Below are 26694 nucleotides of genomic sequence, written 5' to 3'. Positions count from 1 at the left end.
CATGGCCCAAATGAAACAACGGATCAAACCTCCAGATAAAGAACTAAATGAAATGGAGATAAGCAATCTATCATGTGCAGAGTTCAAACTACTGACTATAAGGATGCTCAAGGAACTTAGTGAGGACCTCCACAGCATAAAAAAAGATCCAGTCAGAAACAAAGGATACACAATTGTAATACAGAACAATTTACAGGGAAAGAACAGTAGATGAAGGCAAGAATCAAATCAATGATTTGGAAAATAGGGAAGAAAAATACAACCAATTGGAACAAAAGGAAGAAAAAAGAATCCAAAAAAAAAAAGAGGATAGTATAAGCATTCTCTGGGACAACTTCAAGAGGTCCAACATTCACATCACAGGAGTTACAGAAGAAGAGAAAGAGCAAGAAATTGGAAATCTATTTGAAAAAATAATGAAAGAAAACATCCCTAATTTGGTGAAAGAAATAGACATACAAGTCCAGAAAGCACAGAGATTCCTGAACAAGATGGATGCAAAGAAAGCAGCAAGAGAAAAGAAGTTAGTTACTTACAAGAGAGTGGCCATAAGACCGTAAGCTGATTTCTCAAAAGAAACATTGTAGGTTAGAAGGAATGGACAAGAAATATTCAAAGTCATGAAATACAGGGACCTACAGGCAACATTGCCCTACCCAGCAAAGATATCACTTGGAATCAAAGGGCAGACAAAGAGCTTCCTACACAAGAAAAAACTAAAGTAGTTCATCATCACCAAACCATTATTGTATGAAATGTTAAAGGGACTTATCTAAGAAAAAGAGGAAGATCAAAACTACAAATAATAAAATGGCAAAAATATATATTGACTAACAATTGAATCTAAAAAACAAACTTAGCAAACAAGAAGAACAGAGACAGAATCATGGATAGAGAGAGCGTTTTGATGGTTGCCAGATGGCATGGGGGTGTGGGGGAATGAGTGAAGATGTGAGGGGATTAAGATGTACAAGTGGGTAGTTACAGAATAGCCATGTGGATATAAAGTACAGTATAGGAAAGGAGTAGCCAAAGAACTTGTACACAGATTACAGCTGTCCGTGGATATGAACAATGGTGGGGGGGGATTGCCTGAAGGAGTAGGGGTGCTGGGTTGAGTGGGCCAAGGGGGAAAACTGAGACAGCTGTAATAGCATAATCAATATAACACAATTTTAAAAAATAATGCCAATTGTAAACTGAAAAATTATTGACATGATAAATTTTATTTCATGTGTGTTTCACCACAAATAGAAATGATAATTAAAATTCCTGCATACCTGAATTGTTTTTGAAGCAAAACAGTGCTGAAAAGAAAAGCCTGAAACATATCTGAGCATGTATACAAACATTTCTGTAGAAAAGATGCGTACTAGTGAAAATGCTGGTACAAAGAAAATATTCATTTAAACTTGAAAGATGTTGTTATATTCCCACCTAAAACCTTAATTCATACCCCTAGACACAGTATATAGGAGTACTCATTTTGTCACAGTCTCACTGTTACTGGGAGACCCGAGTTAGGGGGATCCCCCCTTCTCAGTTCTTGCCTTGCAGCACAAGAGCAGAATTCAGGCATAAGACAACACATATAGTGGAAGTGAGAGGGTGAGTTTACTTATGAAATACACTTGAGCACGACGCTGCAAGAAGGCACCCAGCTAGTCTGAGTGCCCCGACTATTGGAGTTTTAGGGGTTTCATGCTGGTAGCCAGCTTCTAGGTTCCCCCTCCTCCTTCCTCTTCCAGACCTTGGGATTCAAAGACTTTCTTTCCCAGCTAGTGGAAATGATACACACAGAATTTGAAAGGCTCCTCCTCCTACACTATTGTGTTTTTTTCTTGTGATTTTCAGAACACCTGGCAATCTTATTGGACCAGGCTCAGGACTGCTGAGTTAATGGGTGAGACATGTTTCCCTCCCCTTCCCTGCCTTGGTTTACTATCTATCCTGCCTAACATCACCAATATTGGATAATACCAACCTCTAAATTATAACAACGAGCAGCACAAGGATTCTCACGATGATTAAATAATGCAAAGAGAGAGAGAGAGAGAGAAAACCAAACGTAAAAACAAGGGATGTAATAATAATGAGGATATGCTCCCTATTATGTGAATATATGGCAGAAAATCCAAGAGAATGTATTAAACTGCTCATAGAGATCATGACATTGGCAATATACATGATAAAGGTCATGGCACAATGAAAAACATATACTTGGTCTCTGACCCAGTTCCTGACACATAAAACCCATGTAATTTCCTGAGTGGTAGAAGTCATAGGAGCATATTTTGTTCTAATATTTGGTCCTTGACACTGGTGCCTGACACAGGGCACCTAAATTCCTTGGAATTTCCTGAGTGATATGCGTGATATGAGCATCTTTGTTTGAATGAGGCCACTCGTGGTGGGCTTCTAGACAGCTTCAGGATGAGGGCTGGTCGCCAGAAAACCCAACCATGATTGGAAGCTTGGAATTTTCAGTCCCACCTACAGGGAAAAGAAAAGGGACTAGAGACTGAGTTAACAACAATCATGCCTACATTATTAAGCCTGCATATAAAGTCCTAAGTGACAGGGTTTGGAGAGCTTCCAGGTTGGTGAACACATTAAGGTTCTGGGAGGGTGGTGCACCTAGAGAGGGGTGGAAGCTCCATACAACCTTCCCACTTGTCCTATGTGTCTATCATCTGGCTCTTTATGAGATCATCATTTATATAAGCTAATAATAGAAAGTAGAGTGTTTTCCTGAGTTCTTTGGGACATTCCAGTAAATTATTGAATCTAAGTAGGAGGTTGTAGGAATCCCTTTTGTACTGGGACTTGCAACTGGCATCTGAAGTGGAAGCAATCTCCAGAGACTGAGCCCACAGTTTATGGGGTCTGAGCTAACTCCAGGCAGTTAGTATCAGAAGTGAGTCAAGTTGCAGAACAATCAGTTGATGTCCTGAAAACTGGAAAATTACTTGGTGTGGAAAAACCCACACACTTATGTCAGAAGTATCATTTAGTAGTTTAGAAAGAAAGATTGTTTCTTTTGGTAGGTATAAATTTCAGTTATCTACTTATATGCTACCCATAGTATAGAGAAAAAAGTACCTGCATGCTCGACTGAAGCTCAGGTAAGGCCAGTTTGGTGGGTCCTACAAACTCAGAGACAAAAAGTAATCACATAAGATGATCTGAATATAAAGATTCCCAACTAGAAGCTGGTCATGGCCATCACATCCTGGGCCTGTAGCTTACTTGACGAAGGTCAATATTTAACTAAGCTTGGCTATTGTCTTTTTGCATCTAAGATAACATACTTTTGAAATGTCAGGCTAACCTGTTCTAGACCACTTAAGGAACAACCATCGCACATGACACAAGACCATAGAACCCTCACTGTTACTTTGTTCCCAGAATACCATCCTGCGTGCTGCAAAGGCTAACTATCCCAGACCCACAATGTATGCGTCTCTCCATTTTACTCTCTATCCCATCCCAGAGATTCCCCCACTTTGCTTCTCAAGTTTCCTTAATCTATCACCCATGGATCTTATGTCATCCCCTTTAAATGTCTTCCTTTGATTTTAATGTATAAAATAAGCTAAAAAAACCTGCTATTCTCCAGAGTATTTTTCTCCATACAGTGAGATTTTGCTTCCCAGAAATTCATCAGTTTGGTTGAAATAGACTCATGAAAATTCTCTACAGCTTTGGATATTTCTTACATCAGCTATAACTAGGTGAGGAAATAAGCTCTTGTAAAAATTGTTAAAATTTTTAAAATAGCCATAATAACAACAACAAAAACAAATAATTGTGTGGGACTTATATTTTTTTAAAAAGCTATGCTGAAAAGAACTCACATGACTCCATTCTATGGAGACAAACAACCCAATTAAAAAATGGGCAAAGTACTTGAACAGACACTTCTCCAAGGAGGACATATGGAGGGTCAGAGACATATGAAAAGATGCTCAGTATCACTAGCTATCAGAGAGATGCAAATTAAAACCACAATGAGATACCACCTCACACCAGTCAGAATGGCCATCGTAAACAAAGCAACAAACAAGTGTTGGAGAGGATGTGTAGAAAAGGGAACCCTAGTGCACTGTTAGTGGGAATGCAGACTGGTGCAACCACTATGGAAAACAGTATGGAATTTCCTCGCAAAACTAAAAATGGAACTGCCTTTTGTTCCAGCAATTCCACTTCTAGGATTATATCCTAAGAACCCTGGAACACGAATCCAAAAGAACCTATACACTCCAATGTTCATAGCAGCACAATTAATAATAGCCAAGTGCTGGAAGCAACCTAGGTGCCCATCAGCAAACGAGTGGATCAAAAAAGTATGGTACATTTACACAATGGAATTCTATGCAGCAGAGAGAAAGAAGGAGCTCCTACCCTTTGCGACAGCATGGATGGAAATGGAGAGCATTATGCTAAGTGAAATAAGCCAAGCAGTGAAAGACAACTACCATACGATCTCACCTTTAATAGGAACCTAATCAACAATACAAACAAGCAAGCAAAATATAACCAAAGACACTGAAATTGAGAAAAGGCCAACAGTGACCAGAGGGGAGAGGGGAGGGAATTTCAGGGGAAAGGGGTGAAGGGTTTGTAGAAACAATTATAAAGGACACATGGACAATAACGAGTGGTGGGGTGGGGTGGTGGAAATGGGAGGGAGGTGGGGAGGGCTGGGGGTTAGGTTGGGGTGGGGGGAAAAGGCAGAGAACTGTACTTGAATAACTAGAGAAGAGAGAAAAAAAAGTCTAGGTAATTATGTATTATTTTAGTGTTCTCGATTTTGGAAGTATTTTAAGATGTTTAAATGATTAAAACTGCAAACTTTTTAATGAAAAAAAAACTATGCTGATATACAGAAAAAGGAAATTGTGAAAGGACAAACAAAGCCAACACCATTTGCTACTGTGGCACCATTTGCTGAGCAGGCCTATGACTTTGTTAAACATGACTGCCTTTTTACTCTTCTGAGCTTGTCCGCAGGACTGGAAATTACTGGAAAGCTTGTCCCCAGGACTGGAAATTACTGGAAAGCAAGAACAGAACTAATTGCTCCCTACAGCCACAGGCAGAACATAACATTGGAAGAAGTGCAGCCTCTTACAATGCCCCACCCACCCAGGGGCCACACAACAGCAACCCTCCCCAACCCTTTTCTAATCCAATTATAATCCAATAAAAGCTCAAAGCCCCCACCCCTCAGTGCCGGTGTATCTCTTCACACTGTGCCCCTGTCCTTTCTCAGAATGAAAACTTTGTTCTCTACACTTCCTTCTCTTTGTGGATTTTTTCACAGCCCTCATCACTGACTACCCTAACAAATGGGTTTAAGGAATACTCCCCCCTTTTTTATGAAAAAGAAGACTAAATACTGTAAGTAGATTAATACATGCAAATAATTAATATGCTTAATGTAAAAGTAATCTCCCTCCCCATAATTTCAAAATCTAAAAAGTTACTTTACACATTGAGAAATTATTCTAAAATTTACCTGGATTAATAAAAATGGAAAAATAGGTCTGAACACTGGGAAACATTAGATTATTTTACAAATAATGATGAGCAGTTGGTATTTTTAAATAACCAATTTATAATGTGTATTGAATGTCAACAACACAAAAACCAATTCCAGTTGCATTAAACAGTTACAATGATTAAAAAATAAGAGCTTTCAAGAAAAAAATAGGTGACTAACTGGTTTCTCAATGGAAAACAACTTTTAAGAATAAAAGCAGTAACAGGAAAGATTAAGGAAGAACCTAAGAAAAGGAAGGAAAGAAGGAAGGAAGGAAGGAAAGAAGGAAGGAAGGAAGGAAGAATGGATAAAGGAAGAAAGAGAAAGAAAGAAAAGAAAGACCAAACCTAAATTTGACTTTGGGGCAGGGAGGAAAACCTGTTCATTAATAAACATCATAAAAATTTATGGAAAAATTCTCACTGATAATAAAAGAAATGTAATATGTATGTATCCTTCTATATTATATAATGTTGAAGGTATTTTTAATTCATATAATAGATATTGAACTATGTGCCTCTACCTATATCTTTTATTGGTGGTGATTTTTATATTTTCTTTCAGTCAACTTAAGGTATTCTGCAAGGAATAGGTTTTACATATGCAGATTAATCTTTCACCTTGTTCTTTTAGATATTATCTTTTCTTTCTATTATCAACATTTTTTTCAATGCAAAAAAAGTACTGGTGCTGGGACAACTGGATATTCCATACATAAACAATTAATTTGGACTGCTTACCGCACATCATATACATCAAAATGCATTAACATTCTAAATATGAGAGGTATAGCCATAATAGTTTCAGACAGAAACCATAGCTGTCAATATTTATGACTTTACATTTGGCAATGTGTTCTTAGATATGAACCAAAAGTATGAGCAACAAAAAAATAAACTGAACTTTGTTGACATTAAAAACTTTGTGGATCAAAGGGCATCACCAAGAAAGTGAAAAGACAACCTGAAGAATGGAAGAGAATATTTGCAAATCATATCTCTGATGTGAGTCTAGTTTCCAAAGTATATAAAGATGAACAACCTGATGAAAAAGGATGACACCAAAAATATGAAAAACTCAATGGAAGAAATGGACAAATGACTTGAAAACACTTTCTCCAAGGAACATGCACAAATGGCCAATAAGCACATGCAAAGATGTTCAACATTATTGGTCATTAGGGAAAGACAAAGAAAAAAACACAATGAGATACCACTTTGCACTCTCTAGGATGGCCATAAATTTTTTAAAAAGAAAGAAAAAGAACAAGCATTGGAGATATTGGAATGCTCAGACATTGCCAGTGGGATGTAAAATGGGTCAGCAACTGTGGAAACTGTTTTGGTGGGTGGTTCCTCAAAAAGTTAAACATAGAGTGACCATATGACCCCACTATTCTCTCCTAGGTGTATATCCAAAAGAATAAAAAACAAGTATTCAAACAAATATATGTACATCCATGCTCATAGTGGGATTACTCACAGGTAGACAAAAGGCAGAAACAAACCAAATGTCCATCAATGAATGAATGAGTGGATAAACAAATTGTGCTACATCTATACAATGGACTATTATTCAGTCATTAAAAGGGATAAATTGCTGATACATCGTACAACATGAATGAACCTTCAACACATTATGCTAAGTGAAAAAAGCCAGACTCAAAAGGTCAGAGATGATGATTTAATTTGTACGTAACATCCAGAATAGGTAAACCTATAGAGACAGAAAGCAGATTGCCAGGGGTTAGACAAAGGCAAGAGTGGGAAGTAACTGCCCAGTGGGTAAAATGTTTCCCTTTGGAGCAATAAAATCTGGGGGAGAACCAGAAAAAAGTGATGCTTTCACAACATTGTTAATGTTTTAATTGACACTGAATTCTTTATTTGAAGAAAAGTGTTCAATTACAAGAGGCTCACTGGAGAATTTTAGTAACATTAGCGTCTCCAACTTGGTTGATGTAAAAGCTTGGCGCACAGGTGTCAGAGGATGCTGTTCCTTTATGTCCCCTATACCAGATGTGATGTTGGGTATACACTTGGTGATCAGTGAATGTCAAAGAAAAAGATAAAATAAAAATGTGCATTAAAGCAACTTCCTAAGAAGACCAAGCACCAAAAAATATATGAAACCATAGCAAACACTAGGAGCATTTATTACTACTAAACACTCAAGCCAAGGCAAGTATGTGCAAGATGTGAGGTACAAGGCAGAACCCAATGTAATAAGAATGAGTTGCAAGTGTGATGAGTGGAAAATAAGTCTGGGGCCATAGAGGAAAACTTCACATGCTGTCCTATCAAGTTGGGACTATATAATAAAAACAACAGGAATCGTTAAAGTCCATTGTCCCTTGATCTTGATTAAGTGGCATAAATGAGTGGTCAGTATGGGCACAGCTGAGTGTGCAGAAGCAAGGTCAATCATTCAGCCTGGTGAGGAATCTGCCCTCACCTCTGCCCTCAGGCTTTCATTGACCTATAGAGAGAGTTTTGGGGACAGAGAAAAAGGGAAACACTCACAGGCACACTAAGTGCATCCCCTTATGGAGAGGAAAACTTGCCACAGAACAGAATGCAGTTGGCTCTGTTGTGCCTGATGAAGAAAAGGAAGGGATGGTCCGCACAGAACTTTGGCGCATTTTCCAGGCAACAGTCAAAAGCCTCCGTGTGTGAGGCAGCTGCAGCCTCAGTGCCTTCCTCATTCACCTCCACGAAAGCCTTGTGCACAAACTTAGACAGACACAGGTCTTCCTCAGCTGACATTGCCGAAAAGTCAGCCTTGCCCACTTGGAAGGCATCAACTATTCCCAAACGCTGAAGCACAGATTCCATGTTATAATGCTCTTCCAGTTTAAATCTTGGAAGGAAAACTTCAACTTCAGTACCCGTCATACGATGCGGCTTGGTCCAGGCCATGAATTTCTCAAAAGTAAGCTCTTTTTCCACCTGGAAGACCAATTAGCCATTAGGATTCAGACGTCAACACATATAAATATGCACACAGACACACTCAAGTACGCTTCCTGCTCTTGGACGTGGGTGTTGGTTGTCGCACAGGACCAGAGGCACCTTTATCCGCCAGGAGACTTGTGAGACTGTGCACTCATGCTATTCCACACACAACTTGCTTGACAAGCAGGGAGCCCTCAAACCTCCTAGAGGCACAAAGACCTGGCTGCTCCTCCCCTCACCCCTGACTTCTGAGAGTCTGTTCTTCATCCTGACAATTGGCAATGCCCAGCTGACTGTGCTTTTTTTTTTCTTTTAACTATTCCAATTTTTGAAAACAACAAGACATCATTGCTAAGCAAAAAGACTTGAAAGGGCCCCCAGTGTATCCCTCCAGGAGAATCTGCCCAGTGGGGGAAATCCCACATGCTGTGGAGTAGAAGCTTCACACAGAGACAGATGCAGGGCAAATGGAGGGATGCACGCCTTTCACACAAGCTCCTTAGGACATGGGCAATGGTTGACCCTCTCACCCTCAGAATCTGTGCTCAAAAAGTGCAAGGTGGGTGGCAACTGCCTTTTGGGGCTGTTTCTGGCTCTATTCCCTGTGTACTGGTTCTTCCCCTCCTCATCTACCCCTTGTTAGGTCAATGTGTTAAGATAGTTCTCATCTACTGTTTTGGGTTCCTGGTAGAGACAACAGTTCTTATTTTTCAAAATATTCTAATAACAATGATTATGACAATAATAAAGTTCTCATTTACAGAGGGCTCATAGGTACCAGAAAACATCCTCAGCTTCATTCCTGGATTACCCCCAATGTTATTCTCATAAAAACTTTATCAGAAAGATAATATTACCCCCAGTTAGAGGTGAGGAAACAGAAACTGAGGTGAGTTAAGTAATTTGGCGAGGTCACATAGGTAATAATACAGAAGTAGGTCTTGAGTAACAGTTTGATTCCAAAGCCCATGTGCTGAATACCACTGCCTGGTCACCCACATCAACAACATAAGAGGCAAACAGGATGGGGGAAAGTTCTATCCTGTAAGGAAAGACGAAGGGTGTCAGTCACTGGGTTCATCTCACCACACTTAGATCCACATTGTGGTCAGGCAGCAGGATGAGCATGCTCAGCTCCTCGCCCTCATAGGGCAGCTCCAGCACCTGGGCCTTCACCTCTTCTATGTAGGCAAGGTTAAACATAGCCTCCTGGAACATCATCTGCACTGGCCTTTGCTCCTTCTGATGCAGATAAACACATAACCATGGAATGAAAAGTGGATTGTTGAAAGACACAAAATCTCAAGAAGAAATGCAGTTGACTCCAAGAGTGTTTTTAGCAGCTGTGGTGAAAACAATATTTGTGCTCTAATTCGCACTCATGAAATGGCTGGCCACCCTTTCCACCACCATGACAAGGCGTCTATTGTGAGCAGGTGTGGCCAGCACCCGAAGATGTTTCATTCAGCAAGATAAATGTGATAATCTGCCTTTACCAGAAGAACTAGTCTGATATTCTCCATGTACAACATGCTCTGCAAATATATTTAAGAAAACAAAGGAATCACAAATTTCTCTCTATTACAAAAGGTTTTATGAAAAAGTGGGACGAAATGTGTAGTTTCACAGCAGTGCGACGCAGAAAGCGGTCTCTCGGCAAGTACAAAACCAAGAACCAGACGTATCTCCATGCATTTCAACTCAACTTTCCCAATTCTGATACTGTAATATAGGGAAATACTTTTTAAATTATTAAAGTGCATGCCTGAAGAAGTTAAGTAGTATACTTATTAAATTGATTTTTAAGGTTGATAGAGACTATTCCATTGTAAAACTTAAAATTGTTTCTAAAATCAATACTACAAAAGTTCTCCCCTCCTTGCTTTGCAACAAGAGAACTGATTATTTAAAGTACACCTTATGAAAAAAAAAAGAACAAAAAACAAAAAAAAAACAAGAAGGCATTACCTGTATACATTTCCAATTAATTGAAATTGTATTTTTTAAAGGTTGGAAAATTTGGCAAACTATTTTAATGTCTGCCTAAATTGAAGTTACACCTCAATATCAAGACTAAGGTCTTAGTTGTTTTAATATTAGCAACTTACAAATAGTTTATTAATAAGGATAAATTGTCAGAAATTCATGTCTATACTTATTTTGTTTTAAAATACCTGACTAAAATACTATTTTTACATTTGCTCTCTCTCTCCCCCCAATGCACACGGGTGTCACACTCCTTTAACACCCATCTTTTGTTTCTTATCTAAACAACTTGAGCTTAAAGAAATACCTTAAGTTTCCTGAAGTAGGCGGCAGAAATGGGTATAGGAGAAATTAAGAAGCAGTAAAAGGGGTAATAAAATGCCAAATAATTTTTTTTCTTTTTTAGCTGTTTTCTACTGAGTGTATAATTTCATTCCAAAATGTGTTGTTTCCAATTATTTTTAACTAATCATTTTATTCTTTCACAAAGTTAAATTTTTCCATTCATTTTTTTCATCAAACTAGCAGGATTTTTGAAAGCTTCCCCCACCTGGCTTATTTTAAAAGGCATTTCCTTTGTGCATGTTTTCTCGAAGGGTCCACTCCATCTTCCTTTGAAGTACACAGCATTGACCACAACCAGCCTTGTCTGCTCATCAACAGTGTTTTCCGGCAACAAGTTCTGAATTTTACCTTTCCAGAAAAGTAGAGAATTTATTCAGTTGATTATTATAAAAGCATGATGAGTAAACCGTGATAAGGTTTATTGACAGGTCCTTGATTAGTAGTCAAGAGCTAAACACTCTTTTGTCACATCTGCACAGTTTGGATTGTTGTGCATGGAAATAAATGGCACGTATGAGTGGCACTCGTGATCACCAGTGCTCCAGGAACATCACAAAGTTGATGACAGTGAAAGACGTCTACATCACTCAAGAGAAAACATTGCACCAGGTGGGAGAACATGGCAAGTAAGAACTGAAAGATGGGCTGAGGGGCCTTGGCTGTATCACCTGGTCAAATAAAAGGTTTTATCTAATGTTCCAAGAAGGGGTCAAGTGCTGCAATCCCACATACACGTGAGCACAGCAGAGGCAGCCAGAATGAATGGCTCAAATGGAAAATGGTTGGCAATGGGCAGTGTGGGCACATTGCAAAGCTTCTGGAAGCTTCTAGATTAGAGTTCACTATTTGATCCTTTAAACAAAACACAAGCCATTCCTGGAAAAGTTAACGTGGGCAAAAAAAATAAGATACTTCCTTCTTCCCTTTGATACCAAGTTGTACCCTCTGAAATACAAAGCAATAAGGTTCAGCCTTAAACAAAGTGTGATTTCAGTCTACAAAAGTGATCAGACCTGACACAGGGCTTGCACTGGCCTATCATGTATGTCTAGGTTTATCAAGTCTAATTAAGGGAGGGGAAGTGGAAGACATGGCAGAAGCAATAGAATGAGTAAGATGAACGTGTAGAGTGAAGGCAGTGGCAATGGAGGGCCACATAGAATCTGGAAAGAGGAGGCCCAAGTGTAAGGCTCAGGGAAGATTTGACCATCAGTCTCCTTCCTGCAGAGATGATGCATTCACCCAGCATGAGAAGGTTACAGGCCATTAAAAGTATGTTTTAGTATAAGTTATTAAATGGAAAATTGGGTCTATGGATTTCTTCGGATATTTGTATCAATCAAATAAAGTCCTGGGAGAATGGACAAAATTAAGTCTCTGCTGTTGAAAATCTGAGCATCTGATGGAACCTCTGTGAGTAGATTAAAGTTCAAAGATGCCATGAGGTCTCACCTATGAACATTACTCTGACGGTCTGAAACACTAGTAAAATCAGAGAGGAAGAAGGTAGAAGAGGAGGAGAGAGAAGAGCAGACATGGGAAGGGGGGAAAGGGAAGGAGGTGGAGGAGAAGGAAGAGGTCAAGGAAGAAGAGAAAAGAGGAGAAGGGAAAGGAGGAGGTATAAACAGGGTAGCACGTGGAATGCTGACCTTCAGTCATTTCTGAGACCCAAGTATTGATATGTTTCCTGGACTTCTCTGCAGCTCTGGCAAAGGAAAGCTGCTCCAGCTCAGCATGATAGAACCGATGACAGAGTTCCTTAAAGGTCTTTGGAGAGACAAGTATGCAATGAGGCTATATTCCTAAATAAAACAGCAGCAAGTCTACAAAAAAGTCGGAATATTACATTCATTTTTATCAAAAACAACATACATCTATTAAAAGTGACCACAGCTTACTCTACTAAATGTTAAAATATCAGAGTTTATTAATAGGTAAGTAGTAACCCATGAATAACCAGAAAAAGGATAAATGAATCTTAGAAGTAGTCAAATTTTAAATAATTCAAGATACAGTTATAGAATGATTTTTTAAAACAATATTCACCATAAGTTTCAGTTCCTCAAGATCTCTATATTTTGAATACAACTTTTATTGTTTTGCTGATTCAACTTACTGAAAGGAATTCACAAGTCTTTTCTGCAAAGAGCTTGTTGGCCGATCTGAGCAAATACTGAGTGCCAGGTTTGTTCACTTCAGCAAGAAGGCACTGGAATCCCACATGAATGTCCTTCTCTGTGTTTAAAGAAAATACCTGTTGACAAAAATAACTTAAAACTATCAGTACTGTTCTTTGGTCTCAAAAGCCTCCACAAAATTTTCTTTTAAAGGCATTGCTTTTATTTTAATTGCATATTTAATACATACTAGAGAAACAACACAGTGATGAGGAAGGAGTGGAGGGAAGATACATAGGAAAAAAGAGAGAAAGACAGGGAGGGGAGGAGGGAAGAAGAGAGAACACAGAAATAAGTGGAGTGAAAGAGTTGGCTTTTCTGCCTAAAATGAACTCTTTTGTTGGAACATAAGCAACAGAAAAAAGAAATGAAAAAGATGAGAGGGGTTTCAGAAAGATTTTTTTTTTAACAAAAATCTTGTATCCTGCCCTACCCAGGTAGCTCAGTGGGTTGGAGCATCGTCATGGGAACCAAAAGGTTGTAGGCTCGATCACAGTCAGGGCACATGCCTAGGTTGCGGGGTCGATCCCCAGTCATGTCTCCTGTCTACTCTATAAAACCTCTTGGGAACAAACAGGAAGGGAGCCCTCATCATTTGCAGATGTTTACTGAATATTTGTAAAACCCATCTTCCTCGCACATACAAAGTCTACATGTAATAGGCACATGCCTTTTACCCTCTCTTGCATATTTCTGTTTATGTTTCTTCTAAGCTAAAAGGCAAACTGGTACATCAATGACTTGAAGTACAACAATTATGGTTACAAAGTCTTTTATTCCAAGAATGAGATTAGGTTTTAGCAACTTAGATTTCAAGTAATTCCAGTATCATGTTCTAAACAAAAGCAAAGTGCTAGGACAAAGTTTAATATTTATATTCAGGTTATTAATTAGAGATACTTTTCCCAAAAAACTCAGGAGAGGAGATCCCTCAACCTGACCCTTGGCATCTTCTCATGAGGGATAAAGCTGGGTGATGATACAGCAGAACAACCTAAAACACAAAAAGGCGGCCCCTTCCCTGGGACAAGAGGTGGGCAGATTTACCTGGGACATCTGGGCAGCGGTGTTTCCTTTTGCCCCTAGAAAGACCATGGCCAGTGCTGAGGAGATGCTCAGAGGAGAAAAAAACACGTTGTGAGAAATGTTGTCTTCACATAGTATCTTTAAAAGGCAGAGGGCAAAGGTGTCATTTGTTTCAGAAAGAGCATCCATGTTGCAGGGTCTGGAGCTAGAGAATAAAGACAATTTTTGTTGTTGCCCTGACACATGACAATTTTGGAATTGTACTTTTTGTTTTTTGAATCTTAAAGCTCATACATATTTCAGTTTGAAGAAAATCTGTTTGCTGTTTGTCTCCATTGAAAAAATTAGTCTAAATTTTAAGGAAATTGGCTAAGTATGGTAGTGACAGCTGATCAAACTGGTAAGCTCAAAGCTCACTTTACTGAAATGGCTTCCCCTCCCCCTGGACCCCTTCTCCTGCTGCAACCTCCACCTCCAGGCATCCTGAATTCCTTTCTCCCCCAGAGTCACCTCCAAGCCTTTGAAAACACTATCTGACTCCCCATCCCTTCCACCAGGTTAACGGTTCAACAATCACGTCTTCAAGAGGCTTCTGATTCCTCCCCTGTACCAGGTTTCCCTTCACTCCCTCTAACCTCTCGGCCTGCATAACTCCCCAGTCTTGATTGCAGTTTCTTCTTCATTGATCCCAGTTCCACTAGGTGGAAGCTCTGGAGGCAAGGGCTCTTTGGCAATACTGAAAGCTCAGAAAAATGGAAGGCTGGCTAAATTTGTGTTGAATTAATGAAAGAATTAGGATGGATAAGTTCTTGGATTTGCAAGTGGAGACTGGTAATTTTAGCAGGACAGAGAAGAGGCGGGGCCAACATCCTTATGTGGATCATAGAGACAGAGGAGAGGGGAGGAAAGAGAGGGGGCAGGTGAGAACAGGGCTGTAAGGGGGGGGACCCAAAACACCTGGAATTTATTTATTAAAAAATGTGTATTTATTCTTACATGTTTAAACTTCAGTCTCCTTCAAAGTACATTCCATGTAATGCAATACATCTATCGAGACATTTTCCCATGTTCAAAACAGTTTTGGAACCCGTGGATTTTGCTTCTGCCATTTTTTGTTTTACCTCTCTTCCACATCAGCAAAATGTTTCCCTTTTAACACATTTTTAATCCCGGGATACCAAAAAAAAAAAAAAAAATGTCGTTCAGGGCAGGATCGGGTGAACAAGGAGGGTGGAGTGCAGGGGTCATAGCATATTTGGTCAAAAACTGCTGATCACCATGCTGTGTGGGTGGGTGATTCATAAATTATCCATCATGAAGGGCAAAGCCGTTGAAAGAGTCTTCTAAAAAAATTCACTAAAGCCAAAGGCAGCCTCTCACAACAAGGCCACATAGTACACTGATACAGACAGGTACCTAGAACATTCACCTAGATGGTAAAGCCTGTACTACAAGGGGCCAACCCTCCAGAAGTTAATTCTGGGTTTTGGGGATTCCCCCCATGGTATAGTATGGCCACCCCTGACCATCCGACAAGGGGAAGGGCCACTGCATAGGGAAGAGGCATGGGAAGAGCAGACAAAAAGACCCTCAGGAAAGCGCAGCATCTAAGGCTTGCTGGGGAACCAAGGGGGTGCAGGTCCTGAGGCCAGTCGCAGTCAAAGCCCAGCTGTGCCATTGACCTGTCCACCCAAAGAGTCTGGATTTCTGCAAACAAGAAGGCCCTGCCGTCACAGGTTCGCTTTGCATACAGATAGTTCTCTGGGCCTTGCCCGAGCTTCTAGATGGTATTCTGGGAATTCTTCTCCCCAAACCCCACCGTACCCTGCAATGCCCCCACCTACCACCTTCAACGCAGCCTCACTCCTTTCGTCTCCTCTCTCAGGGCCTGGATCCCAAGTCCGAAAGCACTAACTTGGCCACCCGGAAACCAGCGTCCCTTTCCAGGTCTCAGTCTCCCAAAACTGGCCTTACAGGAAGGTCTACACACCCACCCTTTATCGTGGGACTGGGCGGGACCGGGCGGGGCGGGGCACTGGGTGGCCTCGGGCAGGGGCAGCTCAGTCCACTGCCCCAAGGACAAAGTCGTGGACGCCCCCTGCTGGCCTGGCATCACCTGTGGGATCCCCGCTGGGTTGTGGCCACACTTGGATGGGCTAGAGGCGCTCACTTATTGCCCTTGCCAGAAGCGACTGCAAAACGGGCTTCTAAAAGGGAAGCGTTTTCAAACTGATGGCTTTCAAACTTCTCTTTGAAGCGTTCTCTAAGCGAGGCTAGAACTCCTGGTGCCTCTGGAGCAACCTGCCTGCCAGCAACCTGCCAAAGTGAAGAAATCAGGTGAGGGACTCGGGGAAAGCCCCAGAGAACTTGGAAGCCTGGGCTTCTCTACTTCCGGGAAGCAACAAAGGTGGAGTGACAGCCTTCTGTGTAGGGTAATAGGTCCTGTGGATCTTTATTCCACTCTTGTCTTACATAGACGCGAGTCAGCTGCAATAAGGTATTCACTTTGAGGTCCCACAATTCATTAGGAGTCCTGAAGCCAGGTGTCCTCTAACTTCTGGTACCTGAGCCATTTCCACTACCTGCACTTGGGCTGAGCTCATGTGTAAGCAGCTCTACCGTGTGCCCTCACAGTGACAGAAGCAGACGGGAAGTCAGACTGACTCAGGACATGAGGTTCACAGGCAGGGTGGGATTCTGGCTGGTTGATGCTGAACAAGGCAAGCAGGGTGACTAGAGCATAAAATTTAAGGAGGGATGCACTTTCAGGAGCCAATCCCTGCACTTATGTGACCATGTAAGTGAGTGTCTCCTTAAATTTTGAAACTTAGAGGACTTCTCTTTCAAAATAACAGCTTTATTAGATACAATGAACATTCCAAAATATTCACCCTGTCGGGGGTGTCCAATCTGCAGCCTATGGGCCACATGTAGCCAGGAAGGCTATGAATGTGGCCTAACGCAAAATCATAAATTTACTTAAAACTTTTTTCACTCATCAGTTTTCATTAGTGTTTGTGTATTAATGTGTGGCCCAGAGACTCCAAAAGGTTGGACACCCTGCGAGTATAGAGCATACATATAAGTGGTTTTTAGTCTGTTCACAAGGTGGCTCAACTATTGTCATTAACTTCAGAATATTTTCCTTTTCATCCCCTCAAAAAAGAAGCAGCATACTTTAATGGGGTGTAAGCTTAAGGAGGTGCAGGCTGAGAGGCCCCAGGGACCCCCCCTCCCAATCCTAGCTTGGGGGCTGGGAAAAGCAGCAGCACAGGGATTGAGAGTTATTTTGCATGTTAGTAACAGCAGGGTAGCCTCCTTGCCTTCCTGGAGCCACGAAGATGGGCATCACTTTGACTCATGTTGTAAGTGGGAGGCAGCTCCCCTGGTTACAGCACCTGAGTGAGAGCTTGGAGATGGTTCACTCCACACTAGGGGGGCCACACCTGCCGGGAGTAACTATGGAAGCCAAGAAAGGCACAGAATATGGGAGTGCTATTGTGGGAGGGGTTAGAAACGGGGTTACAGAGGCAGATATGCACAGGGATTTAAACCCGGGTAGGGCAGCCATGAGGGGCTTAACCACACTGTTTCAGGAGTGGAGAGGGTCTCTCTTAACCACGTGGCTTAAGAAGCAGGAAAGCAATATGTAGCTGCCATGCGGAGCTCTCTCTCTTAGCAATTTGAAAGAATACAGGATTCCTACAGGCCCACCATGGCGATGAGGTTTTGGATGAAGAAAGGGGGTCTGTCTGAACTAAGGACTTCTGTTTCTTTTCCTGAGACACAGTACCCAGACTGGCCTGGTTTAGCAAGGAAAGGCAGGACTGCATGTGTGTTTGGGGGTGTATCTTCATTTCTAAAGGGAGTGGGATTTAACGGAGACATTCCGCCATTACTCTAAACTTGTGTAACTTTGGAATAAATAGTTCCTTTCCTTTTGACCAAACTCTGGCATTGAGAGCCACACTTCCTAACATGATGGCAGCAGGCAAAGATGAACCATAGTAAAAAAAGACCCCAGGGGAGGGGGTTTGTTTCTGTAACAATACCCCTTAGCAATTATTCTCAATTTCCTCCTCCCCCCAGCCCCTGGCAACCACTAATCCATTTTCTGTCTCTATGGGTTTGCCTACTATGGGCATTTCATGTGGATGAAATGATATAATATGTTACAGTGTTTTGTGACTGCTTTCTTTCACTTAGCATGTTTTCAGGGTTTTCCCTTGATAGTTCAAGGGAATATTTATCTGTACTTGCTTACTTTTTATGGCTGAATAATAGTCATAATAATATTGAGTATATCAATCAATGGATATTAGAGCTGATTTAACACCAACAGAAAATTTCAATTACCAGTTCAGCAAAGAAAACTTTATGCAATGCAAATACACCCATTGTGACACAGCAAGGCAGTGAGAACAGCAAACATATAAGGAGGGCTTGGGCTGAGGAGGCCCTGGCAGGAAGCCCCTCTCTGGCTAGCTAGCCTTTGTCTGCTCTGGTCTGCTATACTAGTCCACTTGTCTGTGGGTCTGCTTCACCCTGGTCTGTAAGAAATGTGCTTACCCCATCCACAAACAAAGGACCCAGAGGCTTGGAGTACAGTAAAAGCGAGGGATTTACTTACAATCTTGGAAGAACAGGCTTCCAACGGCTAGCAGGCACACCCAGGTGGTGCAAAGCAGATAGTTTTGTCCCTAATGCAATTGGTCCCTCCTCATTTCTCCACTGGCTGAAAACTCTGGGGTTACAATCTGGCACAATTTTGTCTAATTCTAATTGGTTCCCCTGCTGCCACTGCCTGTGCTTCCTTATTGGAAATCCCCTAACTTATTTTTCTTCAAATAGTTTAGCTGCTCTTTGTGGGTTTGAACTTATGTATCTTCTGGGAAATTTCTACTAGACCCCAGGGTTTGAGAGTTACCTTACTTTGAGTTTCTCACAGGTCTGGAGAATGTCTTAGGGTGTTTCATCTTTTGTTTTCCAGCTCTAGCCAGGGAATCCAGTCTAGTCACTGGTGGAAATTGGAAGTACACACCTATGGCTTACAAACAGAGAAATCCCCACCCCTGGTCCCTGATTGCTCTATCCTCATGAAAATGAGGAACCAAATCTACACAGCTTGAATGGTGCAGAAGGCACTGTCCTGAGTGGTTGGAGTGGAGCTGCTCTGATTGGTTGGTGCAGCTCTGACTGGACAGGGAAAGTCTCAGGCTTATGGTTGAAGTGCAGTTCCAGGAACTCCTTTATAAGAGCTGGATCGGACTTCAGGAACACAGTGCAGGCGGTCACTTCAGTGCAGTCTTCTTCCTCAAGGACAGTCTGCCTGAGGTTTTTGTTGTTTGTGTTTTGGTTTTTGTTTTGTTTAATTTGAGCCCAGTTAGCCACCAGAAACTCTTCTCTTCTTTCTCAGGTAGAGAAAGATATCTATATCTATGTGTATATATATGTATATGTATATGTGTATATATATCTATATCTATCCCCCCAGGAAACAAAATTCTTTTGGAGGGTAGGCCCCTTGCAGTACAGGGTACAAGTACCACTAGCAGGCCCCTGCTAGGTGAGTGTTCTAGAAACCCATCTGTCTCAGTGTACTAGCTGGCATTGTTATGAGAGGCTGTGATCAGCTTCAGTGAACATTTTTTTGAAGACTCTTTCAGCGTGTTTGCCCATTTCACGATGGGTGATTTACGAGTGTACCTGCCCACACCATGCTGAGTGTTCAGCAGTTTTTGACCAAAAATGGCATCCCAAAAGGGCATGCTCCTGTGCCCCAAATTCCCTATATATCAGATCTCACCCTGAGCGACTTTCTTTTTGTTTCCTTGGATGAAAAAAAGTCCCCAAGGGAAATGTTTTGCTGTGTGGGAGAGGTGAAACAAAAAAAAAACAGCGGAAGCACTAAAAGGCCTCAAAATCCATGAATTCAAAAACTGTTTTGAGCAGTGGAAAAAAGTCTCGATAGGTGTATTGCATCAAATGGACAGAACTTTGAAGGTGACTGAAGTTGAAACATGTAAGAATAAATACACAATTTTTATAATAAATTCTGGGTTTTTTGTTTATATATGTGTGTATATATATAGTTAAATAAATATTTTATATAAATGTTTTCCTCTTTATTGTTGAACTTTAACATACTGAGTCCTGTTTTTCTTCATCACCATCATAATCAAATTACTAAAAACCAATGATAAAGAGAAAATGTTAAAACTGATCAAAGGAAAATGTTAGGTACAGCAAAATAAATGTAAAGATGACATCAGACTTCTCTTTGGAAGCACTATGAGCAAGAGTACAGTGGAAAGCATCTTTAAAATATTGCAACAAAAGTAGAAACCACTGACCTACAGTTCTATTCCCTTCAGAAATACTTTTGAATGATGAAGGTGAAATAAAGGCTTTACAGACATACAAAAACTGAAAGATTTTATCACTAACAGAAATGCACTTCAAGATATGTTAAGGTAATTTTATTCATAAGTTGCAAAAAATGATAAGGAAATAAGGATCTACACAAAGGAAGAAGAGCAGTGGAAATCGTAATTGTCAGGTAAATACCTAAGACTATTTTCTTGTTTTTTAAATAAATTTAAGAGATAACTGTATAAAAAATACATACATATAGTGAGTTTCATAACACATATGAAAATAGCATGAAGGCCAGCAGAGGGAAAAGGAAAGAATGAGTCCATTTACTACATGTGAAATTATGTGACAGCATTTGAAACTAAGTGGTAATCTAAAGTTGTATACTCTAAACACTAGCTTAACAAATCAAAGAGATATAGCTACCAAGCCAAAAAAAAAAATTAGAAAAACACCAAAGAGTCCACTATTTTTTAGGAAGGAAGGAAAAGAAACAACAAAAGATAAAAGTAGAAAGCAAACAGTGAGATGACAGACTTAAACAAGCTCTCTGAAATGAATGTGGTCTAACAGACAACCCAGGCTGGCTTGGAAAATTTTAGTAAGAGCCATAATCTCAATGGTTCCTATGACAGGCTGACAAACTGTGACTGCAAAACAGAGTCAGGAGTGAGCACTCTTCTGTCCAAGTCATAAAAATAAGCTGGCCAGCAGTTGCTGGTGGTATAAATGGTACTATAAGTGGGAGTGTGAATCAGTGTCATGCTTTGGAGACCAATTTGGGAGAACCCTCAAAGTATGCCCAAATTTTACAATTAGAAATATTTCCTCACAATATCAAGAACAGGAGCAAATGTTTAAGACAATTATGCCAGTAGACTATATAATAGAAATAATCTTAATTACCCAAATTGTCTACAACTAAATACATTGCAGAAAATATTGACAGTTATACAACAGAATAGTATGCATATAAAAATTGATGATGTGGGAAGATTATTATTATTTTGAGGGAGGGGTTACCACAGTCTGTAATTAACTTGTATGAAAGTATGTTCATAAGTTTGTATTTGTGTATGTAGAATAGGGAAGGGTATATGTATCATGATTACTAGTGGTTTCAGTGGGTAGTAGCCCTGTGGACAACTTAAGCTTTCTTCAGATTTTTTATAGTTTTCAAATTTTTACCACAACACATATTATTTTTGTCAACAGAAACATATCAATGTATGAAGCTCAAAGCAGGGAATGTGCTTGAGCCACATGTGAACATGTATGATAAACTAGAGGACCACTGTTCCCAGAAATTGTTGAGTGTTTGGGGGTTCATTTGAGGGTTTCAGGAGAACTAGGCAGGATATTGAGAGTGCTGGAGGGGAGGGGAACAGGGAGATGGGATGGAGAGGTCTGCAGGTAGGATTGTAAAGTTCTGCCCCCTAACCCAGTCCTAAATCTCATTGCTAACCCCCTGGCCCAGGATCAGAGGCTAATGGAAATAGGAGCTGAAGAAGGTGTAATGCAGACCCTCGGTGGCTGCAGGATTAACATGTTGAGATCTCTGGCCTTGTGAGCCAAAGGTCCTGGGTGCTGACATCTCCTCAGGAGTTTGGTAGTGGTGGAAGGACTTTGCGTTGATCCCAAGACAGAAAAGCAGAGGGCTAGTTCATAAATACCTGAGATGCCCCAAGCACACCCCAAAACAATGGGCACTGCCTGGGAGGGGAGCTGTCCCAGGGGATGCAGGGAGAGCAGAACACTAAGGGGCACTCCAAACACTCCAAAACAAGCACACTCTTCTCAGCCCCAAACTGCATAAATCTGAAGCTTCAGTTATTCTCAGGAGCTGTGAAATACTCACTGTCAATATTCATAACCACAAGATGTATATGCTTTCTTTTCATTCGAACCTCTGCAGAATTTGGTCCTCCGAGTTTTAAATTAAGGCAAGTTAGGCAGAAGGGAAAAGGGTGCACAGACAGCAATGTACCTCTTAATGTAGAAAAGCACCTGCTACAGAACAAAATGCTGCTGGTTTTGCAGTGCCTGGTGAACAGAACGAAAGGGTGGTTTGCAAAGTCTTGGTAGTGTTGTGCTGCATGCACCAGGCAGTCCTGAGCGCTGTGGATACCTCCCCACCTCCTTCACTGGCCTCTACAAAGTGGTTGTGCTTGACCTTGGACACATACTTTTCAGTCAACATTCCAGAAAAGTTCACCTTTGCTTTCTTTTTTTAAAGATTTTATTTACTTATTTTTAGAAAGGGGAAGGAAGGGAGAAAGAGAGGGAAACACCAATCTGTAGTTGACTCTCATGTGGCCCCCACTGGGGACCTGGCCTGCAACCCAGGCATGTACCCTGACTGGGAATCCAACTGGCGACCCTTTGGTTCACAGCCCCCACTCAATCCACTGAGCTACAACAGCCCAAGCCACTTTTGCTTTCCTAAATGCACCAGTTTTCCTAGACTTCAGAGAACCAACCCAAAGCCATAGCTCTCAGCCAGCTTTAATCTGGGGAGAATACCTTGAATTTTACTGAGCTGGCTTTTCTGGATTTTTTCAGGCTCTGAACTTCTCATATGTAAGTTTTTTTTCCACCTGGCAAAACAGAGCCAAATTTTACAATTTAAATACAGCAGCACATGCCCACCTACACATTTATTTCCTCACCACCTACCTCCAATACCCACACTCCTGATCAACTAGGTCAGGGGGGTCAAACTCATTTTCACCAGGGGCCACATCAGCCTCATGATTGCCTTCAAAGGGACGAATGTAATTTTAGGTCTGTATAAATGCAACTACTCCTTAACAGTTAAGTGAAAGCTCGGTGCTGCCGCCAGGTAGAAACAAGGTGCCAGGCTGGATAAAACAAGGTGGAGGGAAAGATTCAGCCCGCGGGCCTTGTATTTGCCACCTGTGGACTAGGTGGTAAGTGCTCATTAAAGACAATCCACAGATTTGTTTCTTTCTTATAAACCACACCAGTTTGTCTAGTTTTCCCTGTCCTAGACACAAGATGAAAATACCTAGAAAACATCTGAAACAAGCAGAATTTTATGAAAGAACTATTTGCTCTAAAATCCTTTTAAATATTTTTAATTTAAAAATTCTCATAACCAATTGGAATATTTGTGCAATGCCCATACATAACTGCTCATCAGAAGATGGTCTGACAAAGGAAACACAAAGATAATGGCTCAGAGCTCTGACTGCCAGGACAGGAGGGGATCAGGGATGGTCTGCACAGGAAGAATGGTGTGCATGGAAAAGGGGACAACAGAAATGAAAATCACAGGGTTTTTATTTTGGGATCCCCGTTTGCCCTCATGCACCACACTAGCTGCCTGCCCTGGACTTAGCTTCTAGCCCTCTAGGAGCCAGCACTCTCTCAATGTGTCTATAAGGAAGAAAGAGAGGAGGGTGGGAGAGGAGGCTTCAATTGCACTTGATCTTCTCTTTACCACCTAGAGTCCAGGTGTGTGACAGCTGTTTGGACATTTTCTCTATCCTCAGTTATAATTTCCTTCTTAAGTAGCTACAACAGATCTTATTTGTGATTCCATGAGGAAAGCTCCTTCACATCCCATGAGGGAAGACAGAAAATCAGGCAGGTCCACCACAGCATTCTGTGCAGGGAGCTGGAGCAGGCTCCTACCTGCAGTGAGAGTCCATTCTTCAACTTCCAAGACTTTGCAAGCCACTTGTTGAAGTCCCAGTAACCTAAAGTCAGTTGTGGTGAGAGTATTTACACCACCATACCAGAAAATGGTATGAATCAGGGCTTCCTCTTTTCCACCCCAAAGGCATACCACCACCACCTCTGGGTTGGCAAAGCCATTTGCCAGCAACCTTGATCCTACTCCACCCACCTAGGTGTTTATTTGCTCCTCTCTACTCTTGTGTTGTGGGAAGAGGACTCGCTCCTGTCTAAGGTAAATTCCTCCCCTGTAGTTAGATCCTTGCTACTCAAAGTCTGGTCCACAGTCCAGCGGCATCTGCTCTATGTGGAGTCTTGCTAGAAATAAAAACTCTCAGGCCACATCCACACCTACTGTACAGCATCTCCATTTAAAAAGATCCCAGGAGATTCTGGTATTAATTGCTCAAACTGTCATTTACAAAGAAGCAGAGATAAGTGGCTTAACCAACAAATTTATTTCTCATAATTCTGGAGGCTAGAAATCCAAGATCAAGGTGTCAGTAGTGTTGGTTTCTTCTGAGGTCTCTGTCTTTGGCTTTTAGATGGGTGTCATTTCCTATAGTCCTCCCATGGTCCTACCACCATATGTGTTCAAATTTCTTCTAAGAACATCATTCATTGGATTAGGGTCCACCTTACTAACATTTTTACTCCTGTGTCAAGTTCAGGAACATTGAGTTCCTGGAGTTAGGACTTCAACATATGAATTTGGGGGAAACACAACTTAGCCCATAACAATTATACACATTAATGTTGGAGAAACATTTCCTAGATCAAAACCTATTGCATTGTTTGAGACTCTTGTTCAGGAAATATTAAGCCTTCAAATATGCCTTTCCTTCAAATAATGAATAATGTCCTTACAATTTTGGGTATCAAAATTTGTCCTTACAAGCAATCCCACTCTTGGATACCCAATAGACACATGTCCACACGAAAACACACAGTAGTGTTCATTTAGTACGATTTCTAATAACCCAAAGTTGGAAAGTTCTCCAATGTTACCCAGCCAATGAATTTAAAGAAACGAGCTCAGGCTCAATATCCAGGGCTCACTCAGTGTGGCCAGATGGGTGTTGTCACTGGGAAGCATAGTGACCATGCGCAGGTCCTCCACAGACAAGTACTGAGTGTGTACCAGCAAATGCACCCTATTTTAAACTTACATTGCTTAAATATCATATGAACTGTCTCTTTCTCTTAATGATTGGGAAATTAAAATTAGATTACTGAAAAATGACCTCAGTTTACTGTAAAATAATACATCTATATGGAAGAACCCATAAGGTACAGGTAAGGGAGGTTTTGTGTCTATAGACTGATAAATATAAAATCTTCATTAGTACACTCTAGTGTTCAGTACAACATGTTATTGTTCCCACAGATGAAATATTACCAGATTAGAGAAAATAAGTTTGAAAATGGAGGTATAAACTCTCAATACCACTTTTAGGAGAACTTGTGGTAGTGGTGGGGATTCTTTTGAGAAGTTGTGTAGAGAAACACTATCATGGTCCTTATAATTATTGCTCTGTGTTTAAAAGAGCATCAAGTAATATTCAAGTCTTTGGAGGGAAGGCTTTATTTAGAAAAAATATTATAGGACAAAGGGACGCATACTTTTATCCAGTTGCCCAGTTATATCATTGATTTTATATCTTTGGTTTTTTGGGGGAAGGAACTTGTACAAAATGTGTAGGATAAGCTATTTTGAAAGCTTGCATCAAATGTAACATAGTTTTATGGACCCTTAAATATCAACCATATACAGAAATGTGCTATTTGAGCAATGTGCTATTATCAGGTTGTGGGAGCCCAAATCCATGCTATTGATCGCTACCATAATCCCATTCAAAAAGGACTGGGAAAGGTGTTTACAGTTAGCCTTCACAACTGGTAACACTTTTTTCTTGTGTTCTGAGTGGTAGAACCATAAATTTTAAAGCAACGAATAGGCCTGGTTGACATTGACATTGCAAGAAGGTGTCTGAGTAAATGAAGGTTATGCATGATGGAATAATGTGAATGTACAGACTGCCTCTTTACTCCAAGGCTAGGCAGAAACCTCCCTCCAATCCAGCTAATTTCACCAGGAGTGAAAGATGTACTTGACCAAGAATGAAAAAACAGAGCTCGCATTATGAAAATGGTTGTAGTGCTTTTCCCCCCTACGGTCAACAAAAGATACACATGGCCAAGAGGAGAGATTCTAAAATAAGTTATCTTTCCCTTGTTATTTTATTTTTTAATGATTTGTATTTATTTATTTTTAAAGAGAAAGGAAGGGAGAAAAAGAGGGGGAGAAACATCAATGTGTTTGCACACTACACTGAGGGGAACCCCGTCCCACAGAGTTCTCCCAGTCACAGATGAAATGAGTTGGCCCAGACATAATCCATCTGGTGGGAGAGGGGGTAGTGATTCCCTCTAGTGAAGAATGCCCAGAGCCCTTCTCCAAAATGGCTTTTATTGGGATTAGTATGTGTAGGGGTACACAGCATGCATGTATAACCCATCAATCAATGTCCAAAGGCTACAGTTATAGAAAACAGATAACTATAGACAACAATTGAAGAAACACAGA

General features: G+C 40.8%; 1 protein-coding gene across 3 annotated transcripts; it reads right to left on the bottom strand.

Moving 5' to 3' along the window:
• Positions 1 to 7305: 7305 nt before the first annotated feature.
• SERPINB9 (serpin family B member 9) lies at positions 7306 to 18753 on the bottom strand. 3 transcript variants are annotated; one of them, XM_045189175.2, is made up of 8 exons: positions 18664 to 18697; positions 14669 to 14776; positions 14055 to 14238; positions 12947 to 13084; positions 12480 to 12597; positions 11036 to 11178; positions 9586 to 9741; positions 7306 to 8493 (listed from the first exon to the last, which is right to left on the bottom strand). In XM_045189175.2, the coding sequence occupies exons 2-8, from the start codon at positions 14680 to 14682 to the stop codon at positions 8089 to 8091; spliced, it is 1158 nt and encodes a 385-aa protein (XP_045045110.2). In that variant the 5' UTR covers positions 14683 to 14776; positions 18664 to 18697; the 3' UTR covers positions 7306 to 8088. The 3 variants fall into 3 exon arrangements, with proteins under 3 accessions (XP_045045110.2, XP_045045111.2, XP_024408168.2); XM_045189176.2 differs by lacking the exon at positions 14669 to 14776 and having other exon boundaries at positions 14055 to 14110; positions 18664 to 18753; XM_024552400.3 differs by lacking the exon at positions 14669 to 14776 and having other exon boundaries at positions 18664 to 18739.
• Between the last annotated feature and the right edge of the window lie 7941 nt (positions 18754 to 26694).

This window comes from Desmodus rotundus, chromosome 3 (genome assembly GCF_022682495.2).
Source record: "Desmodus rotundus isolate HL8 chromosome 3, HLdesRot8A.1, whole genome shotgun sequence".
Lineage (NCBI taxonomy): Eukaryota > Metazoa > Chordata > Mammalia > Chiroptera > Phyllostomidae > Desmodus > Desmodus rotundus.
The sequence above is the reverse complement of the archived record's forward strand: the minus strand, read 5'-3'. Positions and strand labels throughout refer to the sequence as shown.

Coding starts and splice junctions, on each gene's coding strand:
- SERPINB9 (XM_045189175.2), bottom strand. Junction 12,598..12,946: donor AGACTTGTGAATTCCTTTCA/GTAAGTTGAATC, acceptor GTCTCTCCAAAG/ACCTTTAAGGAACTCTGTCA. Junction 9,742..11,035: donor TGCCTTTTAAAATAAGCCAG/GTGGGGGAAGCT, acceptor TATCTGCATCAG/AAGGAGCAAAGGCCAGTGCA.